The sequence below is a fragment of the Diorhabda sublineata genome, chromosome 6, assembly GCF_026230105.1.
Source record: "Diorhabda sublineata isolate icDioSubl1.1 chromosome 6, icDioSubl1.1, whole genome shotgun sequence".
Lineage (NCBI taxonomy): Eukaryota > Metazoa > Arthropoda > Insecta > Coleoptera > Chrysomelidae > Diorhabda > Diorhabda sublineata.
Window position 1 is genome coordinate 26,023,340 of NC_079479.1, and position 17,095 is coordinate 26,040,434.

Genomic DNA, 17,095 nt, shown 5'->3' on the forward strand with positions numbered 1-17,095 from the left:
AGTTAAAAAGATTATAATTCAAAAAGTTAAAAACTTATTGACTAGACCTCGTATATTATAGATGAAAAAGTACTAAAACTACCGTAAACTAATCGTAGGCTATTAGTATTCGAATTTTTTACCACCAAAATAAATATTTTTGTGTTATTATCATGAACTACCCTTCCCAGCAGTGAAATAGTAAAATTTCCACCACTTTCTCTACCTTCTCGCATATAAGATCGAGTATTTCCGAGATACAGCGAGTCAATTCTTTCGATATGATAAAAATAGTACAAGAAAATGAATAGATTCTACCTGCCAACATTTCGGATATTCCCAATCGAGATCCAAACCATCGAAATCGTATTTTTCAATAAAATCGATAACGCTCGTAACAAATTTCGCTCTAGCTTCAGGATTATTCACCATTCTCGAATATTTATCTCCCAAAGAATCGTTCCAACCACCGATAGCTATCAACACTTTTACTCCTTTCGATTTATATTCGGTTACTTTTTTGTAAAATCCTAAAAAATAAATTTAAAATAAAAAATTCGACTCTGATATAGGAGTCGTTTCCTCTGCACAGCTTAACTTGGGGTTAGTGGGTTGAATTTGAGGTTAATATCTAATTTAAACGTGGCAACAACGTCAAATTTATCATAAAAGTCGTTTACCATTGTCGATATCGGTCCAAGAGTCGTGAGGTTTGATAGACAAAGAATCGGGGTCCAAAACTGCAAATCCGTAGTTGATATGTGTACATAATTCTGGATTTATATCCGATGGTAGGTATTTACCATCCCCTTGCCTAAAATAATGTAAAAAAATCCTTAAAATTGTTAATTTATAAAATTATAGTGTGGGAAAATTTACTAGTACACTTATGGTGTATTTTGTTTGAAAATATTTTTACTAACGTTTATAACATAGAAAAATCGCGTTTTATCGTATACAGATTCATTGTAAAGCAACTTTCACTTGGTTTTTTACAAGTTTTACAAATATTTTTAGTCAAAATTGCACAAGAGAAGATGGGGATGTAAGATGAGTACCAAAATTGGTTATAAACGACCTTAAAGGTAGACAAAAAAGAGAAGTTCTAGCCTTTTTTAGAAACCTTCTGGATCAAATCAAATGGTGCAGAAAAAATTTACATTTTTTAAATATTTTACAGTGCTCACCAGTTTAGTAGCTTTACACACTCTTAAAGTAGACTAAATTTCATACAATTTGAGACCAGGTTGAGTTTTGTATGACCAGCAGTTCCTAATATATAATTTTTCGAAACTAGACAGTTTATCCCAGAAATAAACTTTTCATTATTATTATTTTGTAAAATATTTTCCAAAATACATCAAATATTACATAAAATGAAGTATTAATGAAATCAATTAGCTTTCATTAGATACCAGATTAGTACCTGTAGACATAACCGAATAGTTGCGAATGAAATATCCTGTCAGTATATTCTGTCAGTTTCCTCGGTGTCCTTAAGACCTACAAGTACCAATCAGGTATCAAGAGAAAGCAAATTAAATGCAATACAACTTCAATTCATAGAAAATTTAACGTAGGATGCGTATTTTTGAAGATATTCCACAAAATTTTTTTACAAAAAAATGATCTATTTTCGGAGAAATGTATATAGCGAACCAATGGTTGTACAAAAATCGTTTTGGACTTAAATTGTAGCAAATTTAGTCTACTTCAAAAATATACTGGTCAGATCATTCCTTTACTAATATATAGGCACTAAAATGTAAAAACAATAAGAAAATTTTATGTTTTTTATTGTTTTACGCCTAAATAATTCAAAACCACCGATGGCACAGTAAATTTGAGAGGTACCGCCATAGGGAAACACTTCGAAACAATTGTCAATCAAAACACTAAAAAAACTAAATTATAGTCCCGATTTTACACCTAGTGATTTCCATTTGTATTCAATATAAATTTTTGATTACTATATAAGTATAAATTATTTTCTGAATAACCCTGGTATATACTTACCTATACCACGCCCAATTGGTAAAATAGCAAATGACTTTATGTCCTTGATTAACTTCGTTACCAGGTTTTTCAATGGAATTATCCTCAGGAATTTGAATGGTATTATCGGCGATATCATCAACAGGAGTTGCGGTACTACCATCGGGATGACATTGACTATTTTCTGGCCAATCGCAATGATCCACGTTCCAATAAAGACTATCAGGACACGATTGTAACTGCAGGTGACCTTGATTGCATAAATAGTACTGGTTACAGTTAGTTTCGTGGGAAAGGAACAACCTTCCCGAACATGGTAAATCTGGTATAACGGAAGGTTTCTGTGGAGGAAGAACAATAGTAGGGGTGTTTACCGTTCGTGTATCTAAGATACATTTGGGATCCGGTATTTTGTAGCCTCTTAATACCCTATTGATTGTTTTCAGTAAAGGGTATTCCTCACAGTTACAAATATTTTTAAAATCATCGAGATCTAATGCCCATATCATTCCACCACCAAGACCCATAGCTTTAACGTACTCGGATTTGTGTCTTATCATACCGATATCATCAAAAGACACCCATTGATCTCTATGGTAAGCATAAGGACCAATTCGACCTTTATTATCTCGAACTAAAGTCCAATTTTTTCGTTTGATGTTACTGCAAATCTGGAATAGATTTTTGTTTTAATAAAAATGATTTTATAATTATATTTGACCGTACTTCGTAATATGCTAAAAATCCTCTGGCTCTAGTTTCATCTCCTGCTTCTCCCCCTCCGTAACTAGGAGCGTTTAAACCATGGTTACTGTTATCACTTAAAGAAAACGATTGTCCGTACATCGGCATACCCATAACGAGTTTTTTTCTATCGGCACCTTTTTCAATCCAATAATTGATGGTGAAATTCTGAAAATTTTGAGGTTATTCATATATTCATCTAACTTTGGGAGTTATATTACTCACAGTATTAAAAGTATCATCGCTGGATTCGGGATGTTCGTACATGGGAGCAACGTGTCCTGTTACTTTATCCCATTGACCGTGATAGTCGTAACACATAACCGCGATCCAATCTAAATATTTTGATAAAATTGGTACGTCGTATCCTGCGTCGATGATTTTTTTACTTGGTGACACGGCTGATGATAGTAACCAACCTTTCGGTCGAAAAGCTTCATGCAACTCTCTAACGAAAGCAGCGAAAGCTGCTTTATCTGTTACCGGTCCTTTTTTACAATCCACCTGTATAAAGAAAAATCTAAATTTGAATTTATGTTTTATACATTTTTTGGGGATTCATGAATTCGAAACGAAGCGAAGAGATACGTCTGATGAAAATGTCTTTCCCGTTGTTGAAATTTGGGGATAAGAGATAGAAAAAAGTCGCTGATGGTTAGTTCTGGTGGATACGATGGGTGGTTAACCGATTCGAAGTGCATGGAGATCTCTTAAAGTGCTCTCAACGCACGCGTAAATATATTTCTCGACTCATATCGATAAATTCTAAATTGAGGCTGGAAAGAACAACCCTCATGTTATCGTATTGAAGAATTAAGGGGTACGTTCTACATACTGATCGAAATGTCAACGGGTACGATCCGTAACACGCTCAAAATGCTTTCAATGCACGGAAAATGAACAGGTACGTTCTATATAACGCTCATAATGACTCGAAAGTATGAAAAATCAACGGGTACGTTCCATATAACGCTCGCAATATCCATTTCTTCTTACATATTTGATATTTATGGCTTCCAGTCGATATCAGATGTTCGAAAATATGAATAATGAAGAGGTACGTTCCATATAACGCTCTTAATGCATTAAGAGTGTGTAAAAACAACGGGGACATAACATATGAATGTAGATGCTTCGAAAATATGAAAAATCAACAGGTAAGATCCATATAACGCTCAAAATGCTTCTAATATATGAAAAACCAACGGGTACTTTCCATATTACGATCGCAATGTGTCAAAAGTATGAAAGATGAACAAGTACGTTACATATAACGCTCAAAATGGTTTGAAAATATGAAAAACCAACGGGTACGTTCCATGTAATACTCGGAATGTTTCGAAAATATGAAAAATCAATGGATAGGATCCATATATCACTCAAAATTATTTTAATACATGAAAAATGAACGGGTACGCTCCATATACAGCTTGAAATGCCTACGTCCTTGTGCAATTTTGATGTTCAAGGTCTCCTGTCATTGTTATATGACCAATAGTATTAAAAAATTACGGGTACGTTCCTTATAACGTTCAAAATGATTTTAATACATGAAAAATGAATGGATCCATTCCATATAACGCTCTTAGCACTTTAAAAGTATGAAAAATCAATGGGGACGTTCCAATTAACGCTTCGATTACCTCGAAAATATGAAAAATGAACGGGTACGCTCCATATACAGCTTGAAATGCCTACGTCCTCGTGCAATTTTGATGTTCAAGGTCTCCTGTCAATGTTAGATGACTAATAGTATGAAAATCAACTGGTACCTTCCTTATAACGTTCAAAATGATTTAAATACATGAAAAATGAACGGGTACGTTCCATATAATGCTCGTATGCCCACGTCCGTGTTCATTTTTGATATTTAAGGTATTCATTCATATCAGATGGTCGAAAATATGAAAAATTCCACATAACGCTTGCAATGCCTACTTCCGTGTCCATTTTTTATATAAACAACTCCATTTTCACTTTAATGCCAATTTCGGGATTGTAATTTTGTTTGTTGGGTATTTGTTGTCAATTACCGACACATTTTGATGAAAATTCGTTCTCATCCATCATTATTTGATAAACGACAGTTATAATTGTGGTTGTTTTAGTGGAACGTACCTAAACAATGGTTAGATATGTTTTTTAAGAAACAACAAATTAAAATCCCGTTTATTGGCCAGAAAGTATCAGAATATTTATAATAAAATGACATCAAATATTTGATGATTTATTTTTTTTAAATAAATACTAACTTGCCAACATTTCGGATATTCCCAATCCAAATCTAGTCCATCGAAATTATGCTTTTCGATAAAATCTAATACGTGCGCTATAAAACGTCTCCTCGCCGAAGGATTATTAACCAATTTGGAATATTTATCGCCAGCAGAGTCATTCCAACCACCTATAGCTATCAATACTTTGATACCCTTCTCCTTTAGGGCCGTCACTTTCTCATAGAACTCTGAAAATTGTAAAAAACTTTTCAGTATTTCAGTAAAATCCTTTACAACGATATTTTTTGTTTGTAACATAAATAAAAAATATTGTAGCTTGGTTCTTAAAATTATTATTTTCGAAAAAGAGACAGGATCGGCTAAATCTCATTTTAAACCGTGGATTATTTCGGTATGAAACTATAATTTAAAAAATACTCACTATTATCGAAATCAGCCCAACTATCATGAGGTTTTATTATTAATTGATCTCCGTTTAAAACTGCGAATCCGTAAACGATGTGCGTACATAAATCCGGATCAATATCTTGAGGTAGATACTTCCCAACGCCCTGTCTATACCAAGCCCAATTGGTAAAGTAACAAACGACTTTATATTCAGAGTTCGAATCTATTAGGCTTTGCAATTGTGAAGACGTTTCCGAAACTTCCTCCACAACGGCTTCTATCGATGGTGATGGCATTTCTTCAACTGAAAAAGGCTCCGGATGACCGCTACCGGCATCAGCTAAAGTATTCCTTATGATCGTCAGTAATGGATGTCTTCCTTGGCCACAACTTCCAATTAATCAAACAAAAATTTATTTATATTGATTTATAATTATTTTTTTGAGCAAAATTGTTTGAAACTACAAAAAATCTACAATATACTTCATTATGCCCCAAAAATGCGTATTATGGAATTTAGTTGACTTTCTATGTCCCGATATAGTATTATTTCCCTCTGCACGGCTTAGAATGAGATATTTTCATAAGAAATGTTTTAATTGTGGCCTCAAAATTCTAATTTTCTGAAAATTTAAAGGATTCCGACTCTACAAGGTGCATAAAAAAGTTATAAACCGATCCCAACGCGAAAAATAATCGAAACGTACTTATTTTATTTGTCAGTGGTTGTAAAGTCATATATTGGAATCCCTTAAATAGTTCCTACGGAATGTAGGCTTCAAGTCAAAGTTGTATATTTATTTAATATCCATTACGTTAAAGTTTCTTAGCTTCGCATGATTTTGAAGACTTTTAACGACTCAGATATCTAAAAGAAGTGCTGTTATCCTTTATTTACCTTTCTAGGTTCTAATTTATATTCTAAGGCATCTTCTTTACTTAAAGGCACTAATAATTGCCACATATATCGTTTTTGTTTAGAAGTAGATACCGTATGCTGAAGAGGACCAATAAAACATAAACAGGTCCGAAAGGAAGAATTTTAACTATTAATTGAGAAACGAAAGTGGGAATTGGAATAAGATCGACGAGTACTTTATAGGGTGTATAAAAAAGACAGTTTTTTATTTACCTATTTTTAAAATCATCCAAATCTAGAGCCCATATCATTCCACCTCCCAAATCCATTTTTCTTATATATTCAGATTTTTTTCTTATCATTGCTGCGTCGTCAAACGATACCCATTGATTACCTTTGAATGCGTAAGGTCCCATCGCTCCTGTAGGATCTTGTACAACATTCCAACCCTTATTTTTAATTTTATCACAAATTTCGTAGTAAGCTGAAAATTTTGTTGTTACTTGAAATTCGCTTAAAGAAAAATATAATCTGACGTAATTCGGGGAAAGATTGGGGGACTTTTAAGGGTTTATGTAAGAACTTTATTCAACTGGGGATACGATAAGGGTGTACTTTATAGAGTGGATGATTTCCTAAAGAATTACAGACTCAAAATTACCTAAAAACCCAGCTGCTCGAGTATATTCTCCCGCTTCTCCAGGTCCTGGAGCTTTGGCGTTCAATCCATTCTCAGATTCTTTTTCCAAACGGAACGACTGACCGTATAGAGGCATTCCCATGATTAATTTCCTTCTCGGCAGTCCTTCTGATATCCAATAATTGATAGAAAAGTTCTGAAAATTTTTGGAAAATTTTTGGAAACAAACTACACACATATATACGATCTAAGACTCTCGTAAGTCGCTTCCTGGAGGCTCTCAACACTTTATCCACACTCTCGATTTATACCATAATCACCTCGTTACGTCCTCTGATTCGGATTTAAAAAACCGACAGGATAACGAGGCGAGTGAAGTCCATTCACAGTACCATTCACACTATTGCACTCGCGTTCCCCTCTGTAATCTCGGGTATGTTCCAGAAACAAACATATCGAAAGAGACCACAGCTTGGACGTTAATGGTTTCCAGTCAATATCAGATGGTCGAAAATACGAAAAATAGACGGATACGTTCCATATAACGCTCGCAAAATCTCTAAAATGTGGAAAATCAATGGGTACGTTCCGTGTGATGCTCGAAATTTCTCGGAAATACGAAAAATCAACCGGTACGTTCCAAGTAACGATCGTAATATGTCAAAAATATGAAACATGACGAGTACGTTCCATGTAACGCCTGAAGTGTCTCGGAAATATGAAAAATTAACGGTTACGTTCCATGTAACGGTCGCAATCCCTACTTAGTTTGTATATTTGATTGATTTAATTACAAGGAGGCGAGGCGAATGAAGACGAGCGCACCGTTCACACTATTGCACTCGCGTTCCGTCGTGTAGTTTCGGGTATGTTGCAGAAATAAGAATACCGAAAGCCACCACTTTGACAAGATTGTTACAAAACTACACTTTAGATTTTCTTACCGCATTAAAGAAAGCTACTTCATCTTTGGGGTGGTAGTATAGCGGAGCCACGTGTCCGGTTTGTTTATCCCATTGACCGTGGAAATCGTAAGTCATAACAGCGACCCAATCGAGATGTTCTGCTAGAGCTGGTACGTCATACCCTGCGTCTATAACTGTTTTACTTGGTGATACGGCAGCTGATAGAAGATAACCTTTCGGTTTGAAAGCTTGTTTTAATTCTTTTACGAAATCCGCGAAAGCTGCTTTATCCGAATCGGGACCTTTTTTACAATCGACCTAAAAGTTAGTTAGTATATCGTACTTGAAGATGGCGAAGAAAATTTTTATTTTACCTGCCAACATTTTGGATATTCCCAATCTAGATCTAAGCCGTCGAAATTGTATTTTTCTAAAAATTTCATAACGTGCTCGATAAATCGACGTCTCGCTGCTGGATTGTTTACAAGCTTCGAATATTTATCTCCCAAAGAATCGTTCCAGCCTCCAATGGCTAGAGAAACTTTTACTCCTTTCGATTTATATCCTACAACGCGCTTGTAAAATTCTGGAACAATTTCGAAAGAAAACCAAATTTGGAATAAGGAAATTACGAAATTTTCTATCAACTCTGAATTCTAACACTTATCCGTGAATTTTTGATATAATTTTCTTTGGACGTAGTAATGATGTTCTGATTCTGGTTCACCAATGAAGACCTTTCCTAAAATCTGGATCAGTTTCAAATTTTCCTTTCAAAGCACCACATGTTTTAATTGGACTTTATTTCTCGAAGAACTATTTTTACTGCAGCCCTTGAAATTTTTTTACAGAGCTCCAAAATAACCGATTACTCTATTGTACTTACGAGGAAGGTTCCAAAAATAAGGACGGAATTATTTTTAACGGAAAATCTGGATCAGTTTCAAGCTGTTCGTTCGCAGCACTATATGATTCAGTTGGATCTCTTTCCCGAGGAACATTTTTTTGCTGCAAACCTGGAAATACTTATACAGAGCTCCAAAATCATCGATTATTTTATTATATTCACGAGGGATGATCGAGAAATATTTGGGCGGAATTATTTTTAATAAAAAAACTGGATCAGTTACAAATTGTCCTTCCAAAACACCACATGTTTCAATTGGATCTTCTTTCCCGAGAAAAATTTTGATAAAGAGCTCTAAAATAATTTATTACTTCATATTATTTACAAGGAAGGATCCAGAAATATGTTAGGAATTATTTTTCACCGATAATCTCGATCAGTTTTAAGCTGCCCCTTCAAAGTAGCAACGACACTTTTCAAATTTATTGTAAACTTGAATTTATTTCCATACCATTTGGTATAGTGAAAAACGAAGCAACTATAAAACAATCACAGGAGACGTATAGAACAATCAACATAAATAGTGTATGAAAAATTTCGAAGTTAAGAGTATCGAAATTATCGAAACTTACGATTGTCAAAATCTGCCCATGAATCGTGCGCTTTGATGACGTAATTGGAATAATCCAAAACTGCGAATCCATAAACAATGTGAGTACAGAGATTTTCATCTATATCTTCTGGTAAATATTTTCCAATACCTCTTCTATACCACGCCCAGTTGGTGAAATAGCAAACGATTTTATAATATCCCGATAGAGGTTTCAACGTTTCAGGTAAGGGTGGTTTTTCTGACGTTGGTGGTATTGGAGGATGCCATTCCCATTCATTCCTACAATCAAACGTTTTAATCATCATCGGATCCAATATAAGTAAGAATCAATCTCTCAGCACATGCACAAATATATTTCTCGACTTATATTGATGACAGGTTGAAATAGTAGACAAACTGGTAAAACTCGAGGCTATAATATCTTTTTTTTCCGTTTTATTTAAGGAAACTAGAGACTTCCAGAAGTCGAAATATCTGGAATGTGATTTTAATATATAAAGTTAAGTACCCGGAAGTTAGTCAATAATTGATGTCATAGTAGGTATAAAAAATACGCGCTAAAAGTTTTTTTTTATAAATAATTTAAAATTACCCAGTAGATTCAGTTGAAGCTGGTGTCCATTGTGTGGTACTTGGTGGTGTCCATTCGGGATACTTGGTAGTACTTGCCGGAGACCATTCCGGATAACTACCTGAAGTTGTTGGTTTGCCCCATGACGGAGGTGTACTTGTATCCGTATCAAAATCTTCATCAAGTTCATTGGTGTTGCTTTCTTCGGTGCAATGTGCGTTTAAAGGCCAATCGCAAATTTTTTTCTCCTGGAAATCATTTATTCGTTATCATATCGAAAGATTTGATAAGTTAACTTACATTATTCCAGTGTAACCCGGGTGCACATTGCATTATTTCGTATTTGTTCCATTGACAATGCATAAATTGGGTGCAACTACCTATTAAGGGCGCGAAAGAATTACCTTCACATTTCGAATGAGGCTGCGGACCTGAAAATTCGAATTTGATAACAAAAAAGTGGTTGAATGGCGAATCTAATAATAAATAATAGTTATTTCAATTTTGACAAATTCTTTATTATTTCTCAGAGGTATCGCGTCGAATCCGTTCTAAGACTTGTTATACTTATAATAATTAGACGAAATCGCGAGAGAATTAATTGCTCAGAAGAATAACCCTGCTCATGTTCCTTCTTAATCGGAAACTAATCGGGTCTTAGTAATATGATAGTATCCTTGTATTTTATCACAAAAATATTGGTATTCAATTTTAGTTTAATAGTTATATGTATAGGTTGATCGTGCTGAACACAATGTTTACGCTAGAACTCGAAATAATACTGTCCGAGTCGCGTTTCGATAACCCAGATATCGTCTTCAGAGACCGAAGGTGAATATTACTTACGTCCGCTATAATATCTGTCATGTATGGTCGTAAATATCTGTGCCACTTTCTTCCTATTGGTACATTTAACTTTGAAGCTCCAATCGCACATGCCCTTTTCGGCATCAAAGTTAAGTCCTGGAGGACAAACTTGTTCCACTAATTGTTTATTGAAACACACGTAAAAATGATTGCATAGTTCGTGGGGATAGTAGGAGCCGCTATTACAGGTATCAGCAATTGTTGTTAAAGGTAAACTAGTAGTTCTTCTTGTAGTCGTTCCGATCGATTGCCAATTCGAAGTTGTTGGTTTCAAAGGTTTTTTAGTTGTGGGCTTGAAAACTGCAAAAAAATATTAGATGATAAATATTTTGTTATAAATAAAAGGTGCATACCGTTATTATGTTCGACGCATTTAGCTCTATCTGGCCAATCACAAAGTTGTTGTTCTTTGTTCCAATGTAATCCTCCGGCGCAATATTGCTTTTGTAATTCGTTACCGACGCATCTGTAGAAGGCGTTACAGTTCTTAGGATCCGGTATATACTCTTGCGTTTCACATTTTTTCACTGGTCGATCTAGTTCTGGACTAACTACTGTCGGAGGGGGGATAACAGATCCCGAAGGAGGATGATAGATCGGTCTTTGAGTTGTAGTAGGCCTGTTAACGTAGTAAAAAAATATACAAACATTTATATATCTAGATTTTTGTCGATGTTCTGTTTCTTCGTTAAACATAAAGCCTCATACTAATTTTGTTTCTTATTATTAACATTGTAACAAGTTTTGTGTTACCTTTTAGTGGTTGATGTGGTAGTCGTCCACCAAGTTACCGGCGATCTAGTGGTAGTCTTCTCAGTGCTCCACCAAGTACTTGAGGGTCGTTCCCACCAAGCTGTTGTAGATGAAGGTTTGGTAGTTGTTATTGTACTCCACCAAGAAGTTGTTGTAGTTTTCTTAGTAGTCTGATCTTCATGATGGTGATCGTGTTCAGATGACGCTCCTAAAATGAATATCATTGATAGATAAAAATAATTACTACCGATCAAATAATATACCAGAATCGACACCTGTAGTAGTTTCAGGAGGTGCGGGAGTGGAAGGTGGTACTGGTTTTGTACAATCAGTTCGAACAGGTTCATCAGATATGAGTCCTAATCCTCTACTGAGGGTCTTTAACAAAGGAAACGAACCCTCGCAGCACCTATTGTTAAAATCGTCGAGATCTATCGTCCAAGCTACGGCTCCTCCGAAACCTCTAGATTTAATTAACTCCACCTAAAAAGAGGGGGATATAATTAAAAAAATAAGGTCAGAAAATCAATTTCAATCTTATTATTTGAGTCTTCCCCCCGAGGGAAATTCAACCAATAAAATATGACAGGAAAGGTTATATGGCGACTATGTTTTGGGATCTATTTCATGTAATTTGGGACAACAGATGTTATGTATATTGGCCAAACTATGGAGTGCAGTCCAGCATCACAGCAGAGGATATCTGCCGAAGGTATCTCGTCAAACACAAAAGCTTTCAAAGGATTTTTCGTAGATTATTATGCCTTAGACCCCAGTGATGTTTTTTTACAGAATACAGAAGCTTGAGCAACGTAATCAAAAGTGTTTGGAAAAATGGAGACTACGTACAAATTCTCGTATTTATTGCTACAAGGAAAATTTAGTGGAGAAAGTCCACTAGGCTATTTGAAAGCGGTTAATAAAGTGTTAGAGGATTATGGAGGCAGAATTAGTCTCCTCAGATGTTTTGTAAGTGAAGTTACAAAGATTTCCTTGTTCTCATCACACCAATCGTGTTCTTCTAGAAGTTGGTTCCATTGCACTGAGATACTTTCTATTTGAAATGAGGGTTAAATGATGATTAGTTCTTTAAAGGTGACAAAACAGACTCACCTTCCTTTTTATTGATGTCGTGTCCTCGTAACCTACCCATTGGTCAGTACTATAAGCGTAAGGACCTGTTTCTATGTTATTTTTGTTGGCTATCCATCTTTGATTTTTAATTTTATTACAAATTTCGTAATAAGCTAACATCCCTGGTTGTTTGGTATATTCACCGGGTTCGCCTGGTCCGTTGCTTCTGGTTCCTTCTGAATAATTAGATTTTTTAGTTAAAGTGAAACTTTGACCGTAAAAAGGTATGGCGAGAAGAAGTTTTTCTTTTGGAGCTCCTTTGGATACCAGATATTCCATTGTGAAATTCTTTAAAAAAGAAAATATTGACAAAACAATAATTTTATTCCATAATTTCGACACGTACTGTATAAATAGTATATTATTGACCAAAAATTTTACTTACCACGTTATACTGTGGATACGTATCTCCCGGTCTTCCATATAAAGGACTAACGTGTCCTGTTTGACCTTCCCAAGCACCATGATAGTCGTATGTCATCACCGAGAGAAAATCTAAATTTTCTCCTAGTGTCGGTAGATCGTAAGCTAAATCTATAACTTCTTTATAGCCGGATATAGCTGCTGCTAATATTAGTGGCGGCGATTGTTTATCAAATTCTTTTCTCAGTTCCTGAATATAAGAATTAATATGTTATTATAATAAGTTTACTGCACAACTGCACTTTAATTACATAAAAGATTATAATTTTTGTTCTTAAAGTACCACAAACCATCTCTATAGAATTAAACGGACCGTACCTGTATGATTTTGGCAAAATTCGCCTTATCGGTTGACGGTCCTCTTTGACAGTTACTCTGCCAGCACGTCGGATAATTCCAATCGAATTGCAATCCTCTAAATTTATATTTTCTCAAAAAAGCCACCACACCGATAACGAATTTTCTTCTAGCCGAACCGTCGCTTACTAATCTCGAATATTTATCACCAGTAGAATCCGTCCAACCACCAAGGGACAACAGAACTTTAGTATCCTTTAAGGAAGTTATACGTTCGTAAAGATCTGAAATAGATAAATATATAAACCAAATAATACACTAGTATTGATTATTGTTATAGAAGGAATGAAAAGTTCGCAAGGTGGCACTTGGATAGCGCTACTAGTACCAATCTGTCAAACTGACTGCAAGTTTTTAAGTGTAAAAAGTTGACTGGAATAACATGTAATCGATATTTTGGTCACGAGCTTTAAAGGAGGAGTTGTTCGTCAATTTATTGGATAGAAGCTGAATAATGTCCAAATTGTTTTAATCTTCACACCACTGATTAATGTGCACTGTCCTACCTTTAATCACTGCAATAAATTCTATACTAATTGGCCAGAGCATTCCACAAAACCCCCAATACCAGTTTGTAACACTATAACACACCATAACTCGTCACGTTGAACTTTTAACTAGCAAGTTATTCTTCAACAGTTACTTCTCATTTGTATCACTGTCGAATCCACTACTCATGTTCATATAGGTGATCGTCTCATCTAGAACTCTTTGGAACCATCTTTTCGGCTATAACAATCAAACTAGACTACAAGGACGTGATCATCCAGAGCATTGGCGGCGCTAAGTCCGCGATACTTGTTGAGCCTATTCAAATGCTCTTAGTTGCGTAAACTAAGACGTAACCGATAGGTGCATCTAACTTGGAGCTTCCCTTTCCCTGAACTTCGCCAACGTCTATTCCTCGAAGCTACCTCTGATTCTCTTGCACTCACACTCGGTCTTTATAATCTAGTTCGCCAATTTTCATTATGGGAAAGTAAATATCTTCCTTCATTTTTTTTTTCATTTCATTCACATACTCGGTAATGCAACCTCGTTCTTCCTGAGGCTACTGACCATTACATCCAGTGACATCCTAAGCTTTCTTTTAAAATCATCTAACGACGTGAATGTGGACTTGAGTCTAGATGGGATGTAGGTATGCCAATTCGTTTGGGAGTTTTCACGAGCTTAAAAATCTAGTAGAGTTTCTACGCCATTTCGCCGTGTGTTACGCGCTCGTTTTTCTCTGTGACTCGAAGTTTACTTCGTGGATCGCTGTATCCCATAGGTATTGACATTTAGGCGCTTATACAGCTAACTTGGAGTTGCCTCTTCCCTGAATTTCATCAACGTCTTTTCCTCGAAACTACCTCTAATTCCGCTGCAAGTACACCGGGTCTTTATAGTCTCGTTCGTATCTTATCCATTTTTCTCTATGACAAACTGTAAGTCTCCGTTTACCATCTTCATTTCATCGGCTATGCAGCCTCGTTCTTTCGGAGGCTACCGATCATTACATCCTGAGCTTTCTCCCGGGATTATCCAACGATGTGGGTGTGGATTTGAGGTTAGATGGGATGTAAGTATTCCAATCCTCTTGGTAGTCGTTAACGAGCTTCAAAATCTAGTTGAATATTTCCACAATCTCGTCGGGAGTCTTGAAAGATCTGTTTCCTGGTCACTAAGAATTTCTAACAGTAAACCAAATCGACAGAAGAATCGGTTTAGTATTGCGAAGACTTGGGGCCATTTCCTGAAGTAGTCCATGACTCTTATTTTGAAGAAATTGAGAAATTGCGAAGAAACTGTTCTATTTGAAATAAAAGGAAGTGCTGCTACTTGAACACAAAAATTAATGAACAAATTGGATGAATTTGGTGTCGAGTCCAGTCGTGATACTTAGGAAAGATCGTTAGTAAAAAAATTTAGCGCCGAAGAAGAGGAATATTACGAACTTTACACCCCAAATGTTACAAAAACTTATATTTACTATTATCTAGATCTGCCCAAGGATCAAATTCCTTGATGAGTAATTTTTCCGGATCCAAGCTAGCAAAAGCATACACAACGTGAGTACAAAGTCTTTGATCTATATGTTCCGGTACGAATTTTCCTTCTCCTTTTCTGTAGAAAGCCCAGTTGGTCACATAACATACAACCTGAGAAAATAAAAGAAACCGAACGTCATATCCTAAGCCTCGGATATTCTCAAGAACTCGCACACGTTTCTTTTACTTACTTTAGATTTTTTGTCGATAAATTTTTCTTTCTCATCTGTTAAACGGATCTCTTTCAACGAACTCGGAATATATATAGTTTCACCAGGTCTACAATTGAGCGGATTGACGTGATCGCATTTTCCGTTAGTGGGGTTAAACATCAGATCATTACCACAAGATAAATGATAAATAAGCCCGTTTTTACATATGTAATAAGCCGCACAGTTGCTCGAATCGCTGTAGTAGCCTACGGAATCGCAAACCCCAAAAGGTTTCGTCGGTGGAACTTCCATAGCGTCCGATATGAACACCGGATTCACACCTGGAATAAATTTTTTTTTATTAGATTTATAAGAGATAGTGTGACGAATACAACCTTTTAATTCGCTGTTTATGGTAGTTAAAAGGGGCCATTTTGCACCGCACAGTCCTTTAAAGTCGTCGAAATCTGCTGCGTTAATAACAACTCCGCCTAATTTATGTTCTTTAACGTAATCGATCTAGAAATCGAAAAAAATGGATACGAGATCGATTAAATATTATAAAATTACCTTTCTTTTGATGCTAACTGTATCATCATACCCTACCCATTGATCTCCATTGACTATAAAAGGAGAACCAGCTGCATCTTCGCTTTTAAACCAACCTTCGTTGAGGATCATGTCGCAAATTTCGAAATAAGCTAAAAATCCCGGGGTTCTAGTATAATATCCCTCTCGACCTGCTCCTATAATCGGTGAACCGATTTCTGTTTGATTTGCGTGTTTTAGAGTGAAAGATCGACCGAAAAATGGTATTCCTAGGATTAATTTTGAGTTAGGGAGTCCTTTTCGTAACCAAAACTGAACGGCATAGTCCTATGAAGAAAAAATATTTTGAATCGACTTTCAAACATAATTTTTGAAAGATTTTTGAAGAGCCTGTAAAAAATTGGTTTCAATTGTTGAAATGAGGAACTGAAGAGTCCATGGATCGTCAAACTAGAAAATCCAAAGCAGAATGTCCCTTCTGTTTCAAAATACGAGGTACGTTAGTTTCTGGTTGACATTTCGTCCTTATCTGGAATCTACCTATCGACTATTGCTTGGTTTCCATTAGATTAAGTACAAAATCCAAACCAGAATGTCCTTTCTGTTCTACAATACAAAGTACGTCACTTTCTAGTTGAATTTTTTTTTATTTGGATTCCATTTATCGACTACTGCTTGGATTCTACAGGATAAAGTACAAAATCTATAGCAGATTATCCTTCCTTTTACAAAACAACATATATGCCACTCTCTGTAGGAATTTCGTCCTGATATAGAATCCACTTTGTCGCCATGAGCCACTGTTTGGTTTCCAGAACAAAATACTACCAAATTCCAAAGAAGAATGTCCGAAAAATTTACAGAAACGTCATAAGCATTGAATTTTTTGTTATAGCTCGAAATCCAATTGGAACACAATGTTTTGAATAGCAAATGATTCGTTGCAGAAACAAGGATCAGGATATCTGTTGTAAAAGGCTATTTTTCATCTCGCTGGAGCTCAACAAGATCTTCAAAGATGTAGAACGGTTGCAAATAACTCTTTTCATC

The 17,095-nt window shown here is 35.6% G+C and overlaps 1 protein-coding gene across 1 annotated transcript in view; it reads right to left on the reverse strand.

Annotated features, from left to right (window-relative positions):
• LOC130444947 (probable chitinase 10) overlaps positions 1-17,095 on the reverse strand; it is a 35,358-nt gene that overhangs the window by 5,957 nt on the left and 12,306 nt on the right. Inside the window, exons 8-32 of the mRNA XM_056780340.1 lie at positions 16,067-16,372; positions 15,892-16,015; positions 15,521-15,837; positions 15,287-15,455; positions 13,273-13,535; positions 12,917-13,144; positions 12,511-12,819; positions 11,654-11,880; positions 11,398-11,553; positions 10,998-11,263; positions 10,624-10,944; positions 10,078-10,208; positions 9,799-10,025; positions 9,226-9,485; positions 8,121-8,332; positions 7,786-8,064; positions 6,863-7,037; positions 6,475-6,685; positions 5,377-5,732; positions 4,971-5,182; positions 2,944-3,222; positions 2,701-2,886; positions 1,996-2,645; positions 660-793; positions 298-509 (exon numbers count right to left, since the gene is read on the reverse strand). Coding sequence (XP_056636318.1) covers positions 298-509; positions 660-793; positions 1,996-2,645; positions 2,701-2,886; positions 2,944-3,222; positions 4,971-5,182; positions 5,377-5,732; positions 6,475-6,685; positions 6,863-7,037; positions 7,786-8,064; positions 8,121-8,332; positions 9,226-9,485; positions 9,799-10,025; positions 10,078-10,208; positions 10,624-10,944; positions 10,998-11,263; positions 11,398-11,553; positions 11,654-11,880; positions 12,511-12,819; positions 12,917-13,144; positions 13,273-13,535; positions 15,287-15,455; positions 15,521-15,837; positions 15,892-16,015; positions 16,067-16,372 — 6,210 coding nt within the window. The remainder of the gene's footprint in view (positions 1-297; positions 510-659; positions 794-1,995; positions 2,646-2,700; positions 2,887-2,943; positions 3,223-4,970; positions 5,183-5,376; positions 5,733-6,474; positions 6,686-6,862; positions 7,038-7,785; positions 8,065-8,120; positions 8,333-9,225; positions 9,486-9,798; positions 10,026-10,077; positions 10,209-10,623; positions 10,945-10,997; positions 11,264-11,397; positions 11,554-11,653; positions 11,881-12,510; positions 12,820-12,916; positions 13,145-13,272; positions 13,536-15,286; positions 15,456-15,520; positions 15,838-15,891; positions 16,016-16,066; positions 16,373-17,095) is intronic.